The 17951-nt window shown below is 42.2% G+C and overlaps 2 protein-coding genes across 4 annotated transcripts in view; both read right to left on the minus strand.

Moving 5' to 3' along the window:
• Positions 1 to 10453: 10453 nt before the first annotated feature.
• On the minus strand, positions 10454 to 14720 carry RPS13 (ribosomal protein S13). The gene is made up of 6 exons (XM_051622639.1): positions 14621 to 14720; positions 14138 to 14186; positions 12676 to 12754; positions 11641 to 11810; positions 11175 to 11275; positions 10454 to 10531 (listed from the first exon to the last, which is right to left on the minus strand). Exons 1-6 carry the CDS (start codon positions 14641 to 14643, stop codon positions 10498 to 10500), a joined length of 456 nt encoding a protein of 151 aa, XP_051478599.1. The 5' UTR covers positions 14644 to 14720; the 3' UTR covers positions 10454 to 10497.
• Positions 14721 to 15821: 1101 nt separating this feature from the next.
• The window catches only part of PIK3C2A (phosphatidylinositol-4-phosphate 3-kinase catalytic subunit type 2 alpha), a 55006-nt gene continuing 52876 nt past the window's right edge, over positions 15822 to 17951 (minus strand). For all 3 annotated transcript variants that reach the window (XM_051622638.1, XM_051622637.1, XM_051622636.1), the window contains one exon: positions 15822 to 17826. In XM_051622638.1, the coding sequence (XP_051478598.1) occupies positions 17644 to 17826 (183 nt within the window). In that variant the 3' untranslated portion in view covers positions 15822 to 17643. The remainder of the gene's footprint in view (positions 17827 to 17951) is intronic.

Consider the following 17951-nt stretch of genomic DNA (forward strand, 5'->3'; position numbering starts at 1 on the left):
TTCCCCAGATTTGTTGTGCCAGTGACACCAACAGAGCTTGGGCTGGAAGCCTGCTGACGTGCCAAGCCTCCTCCAGCACAGAGCGAACTACATGACCTGTGCACCCACTCACTTCTGTGCTGCATCAAGCCAGCTGTCAGGCAAAGCTGAACGCTGCAGTTGGCATGACAGTAAAGAGCATTTAACAGATAGCTGTGCACCGACAGGGATCCTCTTCTGCCTCCCACTCCTCTTTCCTTATGACAGATCTAGTGTCTGCAGACTGAGCTGCAACAGGAGCTGTAGGCTGGATTGCACTTTCAGCAGTACCAGGCTAACACACCAATGCTGTTGGAACAGTAAATTGCATCCTACATAGCTAATGAGAGAATTTTGCATCCTAATCACTGGGTGATAACAAATGAGGATGTCAAATACGGCAGGAGGGGTAAGAGGATCATTTAACAGAAAACAGCCATGCACTTGATAGACATGGAATACATCCAAAGTTCACTGATAGGCAGACATTCTTCTTCATATCATCTTCACCTCTAGAGCAAGTTGAAGCCTACAACAGTATGTGTGAGGTTTAGTTCTTCTCAAGACATGGAACTGGAGAAGGTTCCCATCACCAGAAGCCAGCCTGGGTGCAGATAGATGGGAGGCAGTCCATTGCCCTGCTTTGGAAACTGAGGCAAAAAACCTAGGTAACTAATCTGTTTCCCCTCCTTCATCCATTAAGAGAGAGATGCCTGCAATTCATTGTATCCTGCCTCAAAATTGTTAGAAGTTTCTTGTGTGAATGCAGAGCAAACTTCTTGGCAATATGAAGTAAATGCCTGCAACCAGAATGGGTGGAAGGTTTTTGCTTTTTTATGCCAGCTCTTAACTTGTATATTGAATGGACCTTATTGTCGCCTTCCAGGACCTGAAGGGGACCTAAAGGAAAGCTGAAGGACTTTGTACAAGCACATGTAGTGATAGTACAGGGGTAACAGTTTAAAACTGCAAATAGATTTAGATGAGATATTAGGAAGAAATTCTTTACTGTGAGGGTGGTGAGACACTGGCACAGGCTGCCCAGAGGAGATGTGGCTGCCCCCTCCCTGGAAGTGTTCAAGGCCAGGTTGGATGAGGCTTTCAGCAACCTGGTCTTGTAGAAGGCGTTCCTATCCCATGGCAGGGGGTTAGGAACTAGATGATCTTTAAGGTCCCTTTCAACCCAAACCATTCTATGATTCTATGACTCCAGGTAGTCCACTGCATTTAAACAGGACATTGCATACATGAGTGATGCAGGGGTCTGTGCCCACCAGACAAGGGAGGTACAGCAATCAGATGGACCACTTTTGTGCCCTCTGGGGAGAGGTAATATGAGGCCAGGGACGCTACTCCTGATCAAGACTTTTAGCCTGTGAATAAGGTCTGTTTAGTGGATCACCCAGATGGAAGTGAAGGAAAAGACAGCACTCAGACTGCATCAGCTATCCATTTGATACAGATCAGAGAAAGCTCCAAATAACCTGGATCAGGATTTCAGGCACTTTAGATGCTTCATGATGAGTGCCTGTACTTCAGTAGGCACAGAAGCACTGAAAGCACAAGGGAGCAGAAAAATGCCAGTTTGAAATACCCAATACAATCTAACCCATAGTCAGTCACTTTTTTGTAGACATTAAAATGTGGGCTGATGCTAATATTGCAGACCTCCAAGACAACAGTACACCTACCACTTCTTCACAGCGGACGCATCTTTCCATCAAAAATACACAGTGAGGGAAGGTCTTATTGTCTCCCAGCTCATGTGAGAAGAAATATGATTAAGACCAAAAATACACTGACTGGCAGCTCTTTTACACACATCAGGTACTTCTGCCTACTCTACAGTTTGATGCAAACAGGGCTTGCTTTCTATCACTGCTAACATCTTGTTAACTCAGATGTTTAAGGACTGAAAGTCAGAACGCAGGAAGGAAGGCCTGTTATTCATGATATTCCAACTAATAGAAGCTCTGCATTTTAAACCTGGCTGACACATGCAATACATTCTGGTCTTTTTTTTATATATATAAACTGAGATTCTTGTGCATCTCCAAGAGATGCAATCCAGGAGACAGGTCTTTGTGAAAGTTCCCATGCTGGCAACTGAACCAAATCCAGGCACATACCTCTAACGTCTGTGCAACGCTCCCTTAATCAGTACTTCAGCACATCTGCTTTATTGTTGGTGTTGACTCTTGCAAGACTCTCACCACTAGTACTGCAGCTTCCTTAATCTACTGCTTAGCTTCTTGTGCTTCCAGAGTGAGCCACTGCAAAAAGCTTAGACTGGAGCTCAGTGTATGTGCTGTCAACAAGAACCACTCAGCAAACCAGGGTTTGTCTTCCCAAATGCCATTTCACTTGACCTTTGCTACGAAGTAAGTGACATGGTTAAAATACTCCAACTTAACATGGTTGTTAATCATGTGACACACCAGAATGAAAAAGAAAAACGTGAGTGCGTACGCATCAGTGAAAGGAATACTCTCAACCTAAACTGCAAGCTACACAAACAGCACTAAACTGCTGTACACCAGGGGATTATCCATCATTGTGATGAACTGGAGCCAAAGCCTGTGTTTTGTTAAACCATATCTATCATCAGCATTTGCAGTATGACATTTTCCATCACAGCTACTTTCAGACAAGCTTTTCAGTTTTCTTAGGGAGACAAATCTAATTGCTATTTAATACCAAACAACCCAGCAGCAGGACACGATTGCTTTGCTTAAATAACATTGTTTCATTAAACTGCTCAGACTTGGCCCTATTTGATCAGACCAGAAGCAAGGTTGACAGGAATCTTTATCTGAAATAGAATTTGTTGCTAGACCATTTTGTGACCCTCAGAATTTTATTACACAGCTGCTGAAGGTACTGATGTTAGCTAAGAGGGGAATACAATTCCCATAGGTCACTAAAGCATACACTTTTCCTGTGTTTTAAAGGGGAATTCTGTCTGTAACACAGCTAAATCAAGGGGATTATTGTGCAGTATTTCACCACAGATCTTGTAAATCAAGAAGTTTCAAAACTGAGAAGTGACAGTGTCTCAATTGTACAATATAGTCAGGATCCTAAGTTTTCTTTTTGTATCATCCTTTGCTATATCCGAAGTTGCTATACACAGAAAGACAAGGGAACATTAGGAGACCACATCATGGTCTGCTCTAAGCCTGTACTGGTGAAGCCGCACCTCAAATACTGTGTTCAGTTTTGGGTCCCCCACTAGCAGAAAGACATTGAAGGGCTGAAGCATGTCCAGAGACGGGCAATGAAGCTGCTGAAGGGACTGCAGAACAAGTCTTATGAGGAGCAGCTAAGGGAACTGGGATCGATTAGTCTTGAGGAGGCTGAGGGGAGACCTCATTACTCTACAGCTACCTGAAAGGAGGTTGTAGCAAAGTGGGGATTGGTCTCCCAAGTAACAAGCAATAGGACAAGAAGAAATGGCCTCAATTTGTACCAGGGGAGGTTTAGATTGGATATTAGGAAAAATTTCTTCACTGATAGAGTGGCCAAGCATTGGAACCGGCTGCCCAGGGAAGTCATGAAGTCATCATCCCTGGAGGTGTTCAAAAAACACGTACAGATGGCACTCTGGGACATGGCTTAGTGGGCATGGTGATGTTGGGTTGATGGTTGGACTTGATGATTTTATAGATCTTTCCCAACCTTAGTGATTCTATAAGCTCATAGAAGCATAGTTATGCACCCAACAAGAACACAGTCAGATAAAGTCTGGCTCCATTCCCTTGGTGCTCTGTGGAAGAAGGCAAAAGGACCCAGTTCACTCCCCACTCTGGGCAAGAGGTTAGGGAATTGTTACCTCCACTCTCAACCTTGCACATACATCAGTGCAAAAAAAAGCATTACCAATAACTGCCCACTGCCGTCCACTGACAGTCACATTATGGTATTCTATGCCTGGAGTAAGTCCCATGATCTGTTCCTAAATACCTCTGTGAACTGCCTCCATGCACAGCTCCATACCACCCCCCACATATGCCATTTACACATAAACATCTATCTGTTTAAAGTGTAACTATTACAGGCTAACAGACAGAACACAGGGCTGTGATTTAGGACATCTGAGCTCCATCCCCACTCTCCTAGTGCCCCACATAAGCTATTTCCCTGCTTTATGCATCACTGGAAAGGGTGGGGGATAGTCTGCTCTATTCTCATGCGAACCACTAAGATTTATGGGTCCAAAGTACTATGTCAGAGCTACACATCAGTGAAACAGTGTTCCTGCAGCACCAAAGTTGCAACACTTATGTCTGGTGAATACCAGAAAAGGAAACCCTTTCTCCAGCAGCTGACTACTCCTAGTCATTAAACAATTCTCACTAGTGTAATAACAGTACTTGGAATGTGGGACCACCAAAACACCTCCCTGCAAATCACAGGAATGTTATTTGTTAGTATGGACTTTTCTGTTAATCACGTGTTTTCTGAGATCCCAGCTTGATTGAAACTAGCTAAATACTATTTTAAAATATTATTAATGTATTGCTTTTCAGATACAGTGTGGTTTAATCACAGAATACTGAAAAAAAAAAAGAGAGATTCCAGAAATTATTCTACTGCTGAAGAAAGTTAACAGTTTAACTACTGAAGTGAAATCTAAGAAGGCATCTGTAGCATGAGTTTGAGGTGTAACTGGAATACCCAGCAGAAAATATAGGTATTACTATATCAGAAGTTTCTGAAAATTTATCAATTTATAGTCTTAGTTTTGCAAAGACTCGCAGAGCTGACCAAGATGGGATGGGCTGTATTTTAAGGAAAAGTTATTATGTTTTTTCCATTGTTAAAAAAAAAAATCAACCGGCAGAAAAAAAGCCTCACAGGGGTATAAGTTCTACAGGCTGTATTTCACCACAGCTTTTGGTGTGCCCCAGTGTCCACTAGCATATATTATGATGAGAGAAGTTTCCACCCCCTTTCTTGCAAATCTCAAATGTCTTTGCCATGAGAAGCGATCCTCTGAGATTTGGATCCTTCCCAAGTTCATTTAACCTGATTAATTCTTAATAGCTGTCACAGGTTATCACACCCAGTCAGTCAAGAGCTTCTGGAGTTCAAAACATCAGCCACCTATTTCTCAGTCTGGCATAACACAGGGCTCAGGATCTACAGGAATCATTCATCTGCATCATAAAGAACTTGAAGGAGCTGTAAAAGAGATTGATCCCTGACAGCTGCACTCAACTTGAAAGCCCTTCCTGGCTCTGAAGGAGAATTCTGACCTGAAAAGGGGTCTTGAGTGAGCAGCCTGAAAGGGAATAAAATATTAGTCTGTAAAACCAGTACTCACTAGAAAACTCAGGTGATCTTTTAATGTAGGTACACCTTTTGCCTCAGGCATTGCCAGGGTAATTACCTGTCACACAGTATCTCAAGCTCTGGGGTTGATATAACAGGCTGCACTTCACCTCCTTTTGTCCTAACTGCTAGTAAGTACTTCTCCCCCAGTAACCAAGCCCTGTAGGACAATGCTACTGTTTAGCATCAATATCCAAAAAATACTGTTTTGCCGTTAATCTTTTATTTTGATTCAGTTCCAGCTACTGCACCTGTGCTGGTTAATGTCTTTAAAAACTCCTGTGGTGAAAGAGTTCACACCAGTCTGCAACACTGTTGATTACAAGGCTTGTAGATTTCTAACCAGAAGTGAAACTTATCCCAAAAGCTGGACAGTGGAGAGAAAGGAGGGAAACCTTCATATATTCAACTCCAAGTATGTCCAGAAATTCTTGGGAAGCAACAAAGGGACATTCACAGACATCCCATTTGTGCAGTGAACATTGTCGTACCATTTCCTGTTGCCAAGGTACGTGCTGACAGAGGGAGGTTACCAGGGCAGGACAAGGTATTGTCATGCAAATGATGCAGAGTTGTTGAAGGGACTTCCCAGCAACAGCACATTTTTTCACTAGTTTGATTCCAGCATTGAAAAGGAAACAAAACAACTGCGTGAATAAGAAGTAGCACTGGCCTAAGCCAGAAACACCAGCTATCCTGGAGCTATGGGAGCACCAAACCTGCCTCTAGTGAGTTCAGCAGGCCCCACTGCTCTTCATTTAAATAGCAACGGGAAACAAACCAGCCTTGGGTCCCAAGAAACACGTGCAGTGCTTTTTAACTACATCGTCTTTTAAGATCTGTAAGTGACACTGCAAACAGTGGAAAAAAAGTGACACACAAACCTTCACCCAGAAAAATCAGAGTATAGCTTTCATTCACATTTTGCTATTTGGGATTGATTCACATAAAATGACTTTGAGATGAAAACTATAAAAACTTACCGGAAGAAAATGCAACTATAAACACTCTTTAGTAGTCCTGTTTTCCAGAAATGCAGATCAAACACTTGCAGCCATACATATATAAATACCAAAAAATTATTGCCTTTTCCAATTGTTATTGATGGCCTTTACCCTTTTCTGGTAAAGAAATTAATGGTTTCCAGCAGTGGTAATGACTTATCAGCAGAATAACTGGTGTTTAAGTTTCCTTACTTGAAATTAATTGCTAGAAGTTTCTTATTTTTCACAGAAGTACTTGCAAACAGGAACTGTCAACTAAAAAAATTCACAGAGCTAAGAGTCGATTTACTTGCCTCCACAAGGGAACCAGTCACACACCACAAAATCCTTCAGAATTAACAGATATCTAGCACTCAAAGTGTCCTCTGGACATGACTGAATGGAAGCTTTCCCTTAAATCCCTGTCAAGGGATTCATACTGAAGACTTACCTCTCAAACACTTTCCTAAAAATGAACACAGAAATACCGTGTGGCATCAATCACCTAGTGATCTAACCATAGGATTACTCACCTTTGACTGATTTGCAAGGGGGAAACTTCCTTATCAGGAAGTTAGACACACAGTCAGAACTGTCAAGGCAAACACTTGGAGCAATAAAACTTGGGGGGGTGGGGGCGGGGGGAAAGGGTGCAGAAAGGTAACAGACAACAGTTTCATGCTCCCAAGAACACACCTGGAACAGAAGGGACTGGGTACCTGCACAGAAAATCCAACCTGGAACCCAAAGAATGAATGCTCTAGTCCCATATCTCTGTGCCATGTGGATTTAATGCCTCCGACCTGAAGGAAACCAGTTCCCTCCTTACCACCCTCAGCGACCCACCCAGCGAAGAATCATCAGTTTTTCCTAAAACAACCCTAAACAAACCTTCCTGGGAAGTGCCAGACAACCCTGGCCAATGAGTCTCAGTGAGAACAAAAGGTGCCCCTGCAGCCAGCCTTCAAAACCAGTTGTTTATAAGCCAAAGGAAAGCAGCCTCTGACATACACCCCACAGCCCTGAACGAGCTGCAGAGCTGGCAAGGACCTAAGTCTAATGGGAGGCTTTTGTGAACCAAACTCACCATGTGAATAAGCCTGGTGTGGAGCAGCAAAGCACAGCATGGCCACATGGCTGCTGAGGGGGCCCCACATGTTAGGTGACTTGCTGTGGAGGCAGAGACCCTGTGGCTGTGCCTCTGAAGTAAAGGCAGGCTTCTCAATGCCAGAGGGTCCAAGGGCTGGAAGTGGGGAAGTCTGAGAACTCCTTTCTGATGTGTGCTCTGGCATAACACAGGAAAAGGCTCACATTGGGATAGGGGAAACAAATAATCATTGCTCAGATTTGTACCTGCTGGGAGAACAGAAAGTACTGCAAGAGAGCAACAATGGAAACTGAGAAAAGGCTGCTGGGAATGAGGCAGAAACAGGAACACAGCTTCTGAAGGTTAAGCCAATGCAAAAGAAACCATAAACAGATTGGACATTGTGACTCTAGAAAAGGGGAAGTGGGGCCCAAAGCCTGCAGAATCCACCATGCTGGAGAGAGGGAAATAAGGCAGTGCCTAGAGATAACTCCATGGTTATCTCCAGGGATGTTTATGGAATGGTTTGTGCTGTTTCATCTAAATAGTTAATTTTTGGCAACTATTTGCAGATCTAAATTCGTTCCCATTATTGCATCTCTCCAGCTAAGGGAAGTTATAGTACCTTTACCTAGAGCAGCAGGCTTGACCACAAGTCCTGAGCTGCCTGGAAAAGTCCCAGTGCTTGGCTATGTGGTAGGAAACTAGCTGAAAAGAGTTTCACTCTCACCCATACAGTCCTATACCACTGCCCCAAATGGTAAACCTACCTGATGTATCCACAGGACCATGCACCTGCCAGTCCCACACTCTCTTCAGACACACGACATAGGACCACATCCTCCAAATGTGTTGCTTGGTGTCATGCTTTGTAGGGGTTTGCTCCCCCAGAATTTACCCCAGCCAATGCCTTGGCTCCACTGTTCCCACACCTGGCCCAGCAGCTGCCCTGTGTCATATCAGCTGCTGTGCAGACCACCTGTGTGCCCTGGGGCAAATGAATTCAACTGATGGTGCACCTCTTCTGGCAATCAAAGGGGCAAGGGACATTACAATCTTAATGAGAATGGACAGCTTAATTAAGGTAGCCTGTACGATCTACAGGAAATACAGAAACTTGATCAATCTAAGTAGTAGAAATATATGCAGATCAGTACTACAATACCATTCCGGTTCTTTGACAAGAGGTTGCCAGGTTCTACAGGCAGAAAATACGGTCCACTGGCCTTTCACTATCCTCAGGAGTACCTTCAACACCTGGATCTGATCTCACTGCAAGCCCAGGATCTGTCCCCCAAGTAATTTCATTCCCAATAGCACAGCACAAGACAATTAGTTCCATGGTAGTCCCCCTCTCCTCCCTGCGATGACCCCATCACTCTAACAATCCCTGCCCTGTGATGACCCCATCACTCTAACAATCCCTGCCCTTCCCTCTTCTTCAGGTAAGGTCAGCAGCTTTCAGCACCACTGGATGGGCAAAATCCCTCAGGAATACAGCCTGCAAAGCAGTGCCAGCAAAGAAACTGTAGAGCTTAAATTCAGAAAACACCTCAGTACCATAAAATATAAGAACTGTATAAACTTCAATACTACTGCGTTCAAAAACATCTTATCAGTTGGCACAACACATAACAGTAGCATTACAATTCTGAACGCATCTGTTCACTCGCTTGGCCTGTCAGCACTGACGTTTGATCTCTAGGTGGCACTATTTGCAACACAGAACTTGTTAAAAACAATGTTTCTAAGTGCCATCTGCTGGTAGCTTCATTATTTACATACAGCTTTTCTAGAACAATGACTAGTGAGTTCCTGTGCTTTTCAGTCGGCAATACCTCCAATCCTAAAGACTCACAGAAATTTTTTGTTGTATTTTAATATCACTTAAGTAGTTTATCACATCTACATCACAGAATTCAATTATAATTGTGACAGTCTGGCAAGTAATCACCAGAAGCTTTCAGAAATGAAAGCAAGTATTTTAACAGCTTATGAAGGCTGGTAATTTACCTTTTAAGGTGGACCAGACTAGTAGCACTAGAGTTCAACTGGAGTGCAGTTTGTCTTCTAAAACTGTCCTAATGAAAAGTTTGTATTTAGCTTTAAAATCAGGGCAAAGGAATCCTGTCTTTCTGCAAAATTAAATCCAGAAGTTAACAGGTTCCATGGGTTATGATCTAATTAGCTACTAAACTTAATAAAAACGTTAAATTGTTCAATATGGCAAATCTAAAGAGGTCCCTTCCAACCCCCAACATTGTGTGATTCTGTGTGACTTAGAAGTTAACAGCCATAATAGCTCAGAATAACTCCATTTATAACTTTCTCCTAAAAAAAAAAAAAGGAAAAAACTGTCAAGTCTGCTCTCCATTTTTCTCCAGCAGAAAAATTATTCTTATGCCCAAAGCTATTTAGAACCTGGAGGTTCTATACAATAGCTACTGCCCTTTAACTCAGTAAAGATGCAACACTTGAGGAGAGCTAAACTGCTGTATTTACCCAAATTGTAGATTATTCTCAAAACAACTTAAAAATTACAGCAACAGTTACTGTCAGGAAATGGCTGATATTTTGCTCAAGCTTTCTGCACAAGGACCAGATACACATTACCTGCAATGAACTAATCAGGCTCTGCAATTCTGCTCACCTTCTCTCTCCCCTCCTCCTACCTAATCCTTTCTGCATTTTCTGAATTTCCAGTTCTTCCTCCTGTCATTATTTTCTTTGCCAGTTCTTCCTGCAGGACAAACAGGGGCACAGCCCCACATGAAAAAATACATCTGTTGTGAATGACTAGCTCATTTTACTAACTTGAGGCTATCATATAAAAATCCAGTTTAAGCACAGACACAAACTATACAGTTGGTCTAGAACAGCAGTAACTACTACTCAGATCTGATACTGTAGGACAGCAATACAGAAACCATGGCCACATGTCTGCTCCACCCTGAAAACTGCCCATTTCAAGAAGCTTCCTGGAACAAGCAGAAGTTGATAAGATACCAACCACTTAAGAGACAACACAAACTTAGTTAAAGGAAATTTATTCTTTCAGTAAGTCTTTGCCAGCTTTTATGCGACCAGGGCAGAAGCTGTTGATGATTCACTAAAAAAGAGAAGGAGAGAGAAAAACATTAATTGCAGAGGCAGTTTTCCAAACTATTTGTCAAAAATACTGCTCCAGTTCAAAGCTTTAACTATCAGTCCTAAGCTTAATCACTATCCATTAAAAATAATAATTGCATAAAGAAAGATTTCACTTTTCCTTTTAAAGCACAAATACTAGGATAACAGCACAAAAGTATAAATTCAAAACCTGGCTAGGTGCATTTGAGCCTTTTCATAAAAAGAGAAGCTCACCCTGACATCTATGTGAATTCTCCTATGTTGGCTAAATTTTCCTAGGGAAAAACTATGAATTACTTTCATTTCTGCACAGCTACCAAGCTATTTCTCAATACATTTTTAAAGCAACATGGAAGATAAAAGTATGAAAGTGAGAAGAGACCATAGATTGTAGGAATTAATACAAAAGCTACAAAGTAGCGAGTTCACTCATTTAAACAATTATTATTTCCAAGTGCTGCAACAGTCATTTTACCCAGCCATACACTCCATTAACTTAATATTTAGGAAAATACCTATTCTTTGCTGCCTGGCGTACTTGTACACCTGATTATAATGCACTCTTCACCCTTTGAGTAGCAACCCCAGCACAGTGTTTACAGCCCCTGTAAGAGAAGACTTACTACTTCCAGTTGGGTGGCAGCACTCTCTTCGTTTTGTAGTAGCGAGCCAGCCTATGGATTCTGCTCTCGATCAGAATCAGGCGGAACTTGGCATCTTTATCCTGGAAAAGAAAGTTCCATTACAATCAGGCACTACTTTGACCTCTTGAGGATGTACATTTTGGATGAGCTTTGGTGAAGTAAAACAATCCACAGCTACTGCTACAAATTCCACATTCCCAAAGCCTGATGAATCCAGTAAAATCAGAACACGAGCAGAAATACACGGTTTAAGCAATGCTTTTAAGATCCTTTTCACAAAGACCACCCTCCTTTATCAAAATGCCTCCCTAAGCCTCTAAGTTTACACAAAGGGGGTGATTAAAAAGAAGTGCATTAAGATTCTTTGCTTTGTCAGGCTCTAAACAAACTACTTTATTATTTGGAAAAAAAAAAAAAAGAGTTACCTAATGAAATTAGCACTCACCTTTCTGTTTCTCTCAAGATGCTTGCGAACTGCAACAGCTTTCTTGATCAAGTGATAAAGATCCTCTGGAAGGTCTGGGGCCAGTCCCTTCGATTTAAGGATTCTCAAAATTTTGTTGCCAGTAACAAAGCGAACCTGGGCAACACCATGGGAATCCCTCAGGATCACACCTGGAACAAACATTTACATCTCACACTGAAAAGATAAAACTTAAACAAATCTTGTAACTGTAAGGCTGGTTTCACAAGACATCAAAAAAAGTCTTCTAAATTAAAAACCTCTCTGGTGGAATCTGTGAACAATAGACAAAATGCAACTTAAATAAGCTGAAGCACTGTTATCAGCTAGTGCTTAACCAAGAACTAACCCACTCCTCACGCTTAGCCAGGTAACACATTAAGTGCTAGAATATTACTGGGAAATTTTCAAGAGGACTCATCAGAGCTAGGCATCCAATCACCCTTTACTCTATGGCTAACAAAGCTGTCATAGCCATCTTTACTCTGCCTATAAGGATCATGAATACATTCGTGATTGCCATAAAATAAATTAAAAAATCATTCCCATAGCACACAATTATTCTGCAGAATTCACAACCATACAAAGTTGTAGCACACACACAGTTAAGCAGAGCTCGAGATGTGTCCCCACTACTGAGAACTAGTCAATTATGCAGCTACAGTGCCTGGCTCAGCAAACACAGGGCTGCTGATATTTGAGATGAGATGTCAAGTTTTTCTCCAAGAAATTCTTCCAAAACTTCCCTGTAACATCTGTTACTAGCCATTCCTAAGGACAGGTTATGATGCTTCAATTTTCTGCTTATAGAAAAAAACCTCAGTTATGTCACAAAATATGCTTCTTTCAAGAATGAGGCACATTAGTTTTAATGTTACCCACACAGTGAACACACAGGTACAGCAGAAAACCTGAATTTTCTTAGCATGTTAGCATGTTCTTAGCATATAGGTTGGAGGAACTACAGTCAGAAACACGTATTTTGTCTCTCTTTAGAAAGTTATTCATAAACCTTACCAATTTGTGAGGGAGTCAGGCCTTTTTTAGCCAGCTTGTAGATCTGTTCCTTTACATCATCTGAAGTAAGTTTCAGCCACTAAAGAAAATTGGAAAAAAAAACAACAACTGATGAACACTGCTTAAAAAAGAAGCTATATGAAAACTTGAAAAAACAATCAAGAAATTAAATTTTACTACTAATGATAGAGAAACTTCTATGTATATTATGAAACCATACTGCTAGTGAAGCATGGTAGGGGAAGGCAGAGGTGAAGCAAGACTTTTTTTGTTGGAAACACCTCATGCCTCCAACCAGCTGCTTTATTCAGCTTACTTTAACTGCACACCACTAGTATGAACACAAGTTTACTGAAGAAAAAAATCACTGACATGGGAAGGAACCCTTTAATTAAGCCTGTGAGAGAAATGGGAAACTGAGAAGCTTTTAGCTATCTCTTAGTAAAGCACCTAGAGAGATTAGTGAAAATTAGACTTAGAAAAAAGTACACAAATGGATCTACTCAGACAAGGCTGTGTCTTTTCTGTTGGGTCTAACTGTGCTAACTGAGCCATTGCTTCTATGATTATTAAGATGAAGGCAACACCAACACAGCAGGTAATCCTCATTCTTTAAAAAAAACTACAAAAGCTCTCATATTATTTTTTCTTTTTTAATACTACCACAGTATGAAACAGAAAAGAACAGCAAAAAATATATTTGGAAATGCTCTATACATTACAACTCAAAAGGTTTTTCAAACCACGTGTAACATTTGAGCATCTTAATCAATCACAAGCTGTTTAACCATCAACAGTACTTCAAGCAGTTTCACATTATCTTACTTCAAATAGTGTATCTTTATTTTCATGTTTTGTGCTTTAATTTAATGTTTCTGTTTTAACTGCTTCTCAGCAGTTACTTCTCCACATGCACCATAAGCTGATCTTTCTGCCAACAGATTCTCCAAGACATAGTCTTGCAGAGCAAGCTGGAAATAGCTGCTGCTCATTTAGCTGACAAATAAGCCTTTCAAGCAGAAGGCCTGCTGAAACTGGTTAAGTTAGTGCTCTGACCAGCAAATTACTGCTGTTAACAGCTAGAAAACAGTCACTTTATTCCACAATAGCAAAAGGCAAACTCGGGGACAAAGAGCACAATTTAATTTCTAGGAATTATCAGCACACAAAGTATCACTGATATAAAGACAGGTAAAAAGAAGAAAGAAAGTTTTCTGCCCAACAAATCATCAAATCATCTGGCACGAAAATGATACTTGCTTTCTCAGTATTCTAAAGACCGTAGACTAAAGCAACATTTTACCAGGCCATGACTTTAAAATAACACAAAATATGACAGCTCTCTTCGTGCTGTGTTTCCCTGGGCACTACTAAGCCGTACAGAGGGATCCGGACCCTTCCTGGCGCACCGTGGCAAGGCCCGGGCCTGCCCAAGCGCGAAGGGGGCAGGGACGTGACTTACCGTGGGCACGCTGCGTCGGTACGGCAAGGCTGACTGGGACAAGCCCTTTCTGCGGGGAAGAAGCAGATCACACGCTCAGGGGGCTCGGACGAGCGAGGCCGCCGCCGCCGCGACCCCCCTGCAAGGCGGCCTTTCCCGCAGGGCCGAACCCAGCCTGCAAGGCCGAGGCCTGCGGCCTCCCTGCTCCCCTGGAGACGGAGCGGCCCGCAGCCCTGCGCGGCGGCTCAGCACCGGGCACCGCAAGGATGCCACCGCCTGACGCCGGCCCAGGGAAGCCCTGCCAGAGCACCGCCCTGAGCTCTCGCTCAGCTTGCCGCCATCTCTGCCCAGCCTCCTGCCTCCTCCCCCCCCTCCCCGCACGCCGCGCTGCTCCCCCCGCAGCCTTTTTCCTCCCGCACCGGCCCGCGCCCCCCTGTAAAGGACTCGCAGCAGCCCCAAACCGGCCCCACAACCCCCTCCCCGGCCCCTGCGGCGGCCGCGTACCCGGGAGCGTGCATGCGACCCATGATGGCGCCGGCGGAAAGAAAGAGCGCGGCGAGGCGCGGCCCTTCCCGCCCCGCTTCCGCCGGAAGGGGCCTGCTCGCGCCGCCGCCCGCCCCGCCCCAGGCCCCCCCAGTCCCGCGTCAGAGAGCAAAGAGCAGCGCACGTTTCTCTTTTATTTTCCCAGAATAGTGTTTAATGCACTTACAGGACAGTCACGGAGTCACATTTAACCCGCAGGCGCGGGCCCGGCGGAGGGCAATGCTGTACACCTTTATGAAGGAGCTCGTTTAATTGCAAGTATTTGGTTCTTACAGATACATAAAGGGAGCCAAAACTACTCGCTCCCGCCGGCTCTCGTCACCTACAGATCGCTCTATCTTAGTCACAGTGTGAGTACGGAGCAGGGGGGGAAGGCCCGGCCCTGCCCGGAGGCGGGGGGGGCGGTTCCCACACAGCCCTGCTTGTAAAAAGGGGAGAAAAGAACTTTGTTATCAAAGATCGCACGTGCTTCCAGAGGCAGGTAGCTGTAAGATCCTAAAAAGGCAGTCATAAAAATTTCAGTGCAAAGTACTAGGTTAATAGAGAAAAGGAAGAGGTCTCGGCCCAAGCTGTTACTCTGAAATAACAAAACAATTGGATTTCTGGCTGCAGGTCATATATTGCATAAAATGTTTGTGTTTTTTTTTTTCTTTTTTCTTTTCATTAAACAAGATATAAAAAGCTCTTAAAAGTACATTTTCAAGCTACTTCGTGTATTGGTAAATTCCACCCCAATTGAGTATCTTCCTCTTGGACATCTGCCTTTTTCATACGTAGTACATTAAAGTCTTATTGCAACAACCTTCTTTTCTTAATTGAGAATAGTGCAAAGAGGTGCAAACGTGATGCTGTTCCTCTATGTGTAAGGAGAGGCTGAGGCCAGATCCCACAGACAAAATAAAAACCATGACCATAAAAAAGCTTCAGCCAGTGACTAGCTTGAAAAGGAAGAGAAAGGCACAAAATGGGTTGAGCTATGAAGAAGATTAAATCAGAAGTCAGGACGAAGTGTTAACAGTTATACAGTACTATACATTTTTTTTTTTCCAGAGTCCAGACAACTGTTAAAACTGCAAATAATTTTTTAAATTATTTCAGTTTATTTGTATTTTGTGCTGTAAGACACTGTGCTTTAATAGCAAACTGCAAAAAAGGCAGTACATATTGCTTTCATTTTATTTCACAACGGAACGTTTCACAAAAACAGTAGTCTACTTTCCTGTGTTTAAGTGACTTGTGATTCTAATGATGGAATGGAGTAAGTCTCAAAAGCAACAAGTGAGCAGGAAATATAGCTAGTTAGTTATATAGATTATTTACAGGCTATATACTAAATTAAAAATATGCAGAAGATGACTAATAAAACTGGGACCTGGGATTTGTTAGCGCCCATTAGAATCAACCCAGTTTCTAACATTCAAGATATTCTTAGCTTTTAAATTGTATTAATTCCTACAAAATTGGACCGTGAATATTTTAGGCACCAGGAGATTCAAGTTTACTTCTCTCTTCTGTATTGAAGAGAGATTGGTCAGTAGCAGGGAAAGGAAAATCAGGTTCTGAAATAGGTTTTAACGTTGGGTATAGAGAAGGCTTCGCCCATGTTGTGTCTGTGTTCATAGTTGCATATTTTACTTTAAAATTTCACTCTAGTTGTAGTCAGTGGTGATAGTCTGTCTTGCTTCAAGATTTAGTACTAAAGAAAAGTGTGCAACTCTATAGCTTTGCTTAGACAGAACTGGGTAAGGTGAATAAAAAGGCCACACATGTAGTTCAGAAACAATAAAGTTAAAATCTAGTGTTCCATGGAGTTACAGATTTTTAGTGAAATGCATTCTTACTTGGAGTGGGAAACAGTGTTGCTGTGAACTGCTAGAAAAAATAAATTAAGTTCCTCTCTCAAAGCTCTGTTAATGCAACTCATTTCTGGCCTGTGATTCATTCAGCAATTGTGCTTTTTAACTAGAAGCCATCCTTTACATGGAGGTACAGGTCAGTAATTTAGGTGCAAGTGCTACTTTCCATTTAGTGTTTGAATCTGTTCCTCATTTCATCATTGCACTATTTAAGAGTTATAGCAATGAAAACACTTCAAAACACTGAGAAGCTGGGCACACTTGCTACAGCACTGCATTCAGCCAGTCTTCATTCCATTTTTGGAGGTCATGGGTAGAAGATGAGAATAGAAAAAAATTATGTAAGTTGCACTAACTGTGAAGATCAGTATAAATGTTATTATTTGTAAATAACACATCTCAGGAAAAGGCTTCCAGTAGGACCTGGATCAGATACCAGAACGTTTCCCCTTGTTAAGGAGCTGAAAGTTAACATGTATACGTATTTAAATACCAGAAATGAGGTAAAAGAGAAGCATTTGAATTATAAGGCACCATTATTTACAACTTCCATTAATGGCATTCACTCCAGTAAGTCTTAGGGAAGCATCTGGGATTAAATGCAACACTAAGGATTTTTTCCAGCCTTTCAATCTTCATTTCTACAAGTGTGTGTGAAGCCACCAAAATTTTACCTGTTGTTGCTTCTGTGATGTCTAATTAGTAGAGTGATGTAATCCTAAAAACATGTCATTTCTTTGATGTTCTCCAGCATCATGCCATGGATGATCCAACACAGGTAACCAAAATTAAAAGCAAAAATGCACTATATCCACAGGCCTAATGATTAAGCTATGGTTTAACAAACCACCATGGCCCAACTCTTCATGTCACTGTCATGGATGGTTTAAAAACCCCTTCCTTTACCCACAATTCAAACATTTACAGTGATGGTTTGATAACATTGCATAAGCATAAACCAGGTTTTCTAGAAATCCTCCACGTTAAGCTACATAAACATTGGTCCAACATACCTGCTGAAATGCGGAGTCTCTCATTTTAAGATGTACAGGTTATCTTCAAGTAGGAAGATGAACAAAGCACAAGTGAATACAATTGTTCTAGTCTTACTCAGGTGTAGAAATGAGTTCACAGATAGGATGCAGCAGTTAGTCGATACCACTTAACGGTCTCCTTGCTCAAGTTGAAGTCCTTCAGTGAGAGTGTAATTCCACCCAAGAAGAAGTTCTCGCGTAACGACTCTGCACTGAGCACACTTAACTGCAGTTCTCTCTGTTTCAGAGTCTCCATGCTGTATCCACTGTACACAAGCTAGAAGGTAAGAAGTCAAGATTTTTTGTTATCCCAATGAAGTTACACAGATTGCCCTTTCTTCTCACTGCCTAGCCCAAGACAGATAACTTAACTGCTCATTATGACCATTCAAGTACATCTCT

This window comes from Apus apus, chromosome 5 (assembly GCF_020740795.1).
Source record: "Apus apus isolate bApuApu2 chromosome 5, bApuApu2.pri.cur, whole genome shotgun sequence".
Taxonomy (NCBI): domain Eukaryota; kingdom Metazoa; phylum Chordata; class Aves; order Apodiformes; family Apodidae; genus Apus; species Apus apus.

Bases quoted from the DNA above. Each gene is read 5' to 3' on its own strand.
- RPS13 (XM_051622639.1), bottom strand. From the start codon at position 14,643: ATGGGTCGCATGCACGCTCCCGG. The intron at 14,187-14,620 runs GTACGCGGCCGC...TCTTCCCCGCAG, and splicing joins GGTCGCATGCACGCTCCCGG to AAAGGGCTTGTCCCAGTCAG. The intron at 12,755-14,137 runs GTAAGTCACGTC...AATTTTCTTTAG, and splicing joins ACCGACGCAGCGTGCCCACG to TGGCTGAAACTTACTTCAGA.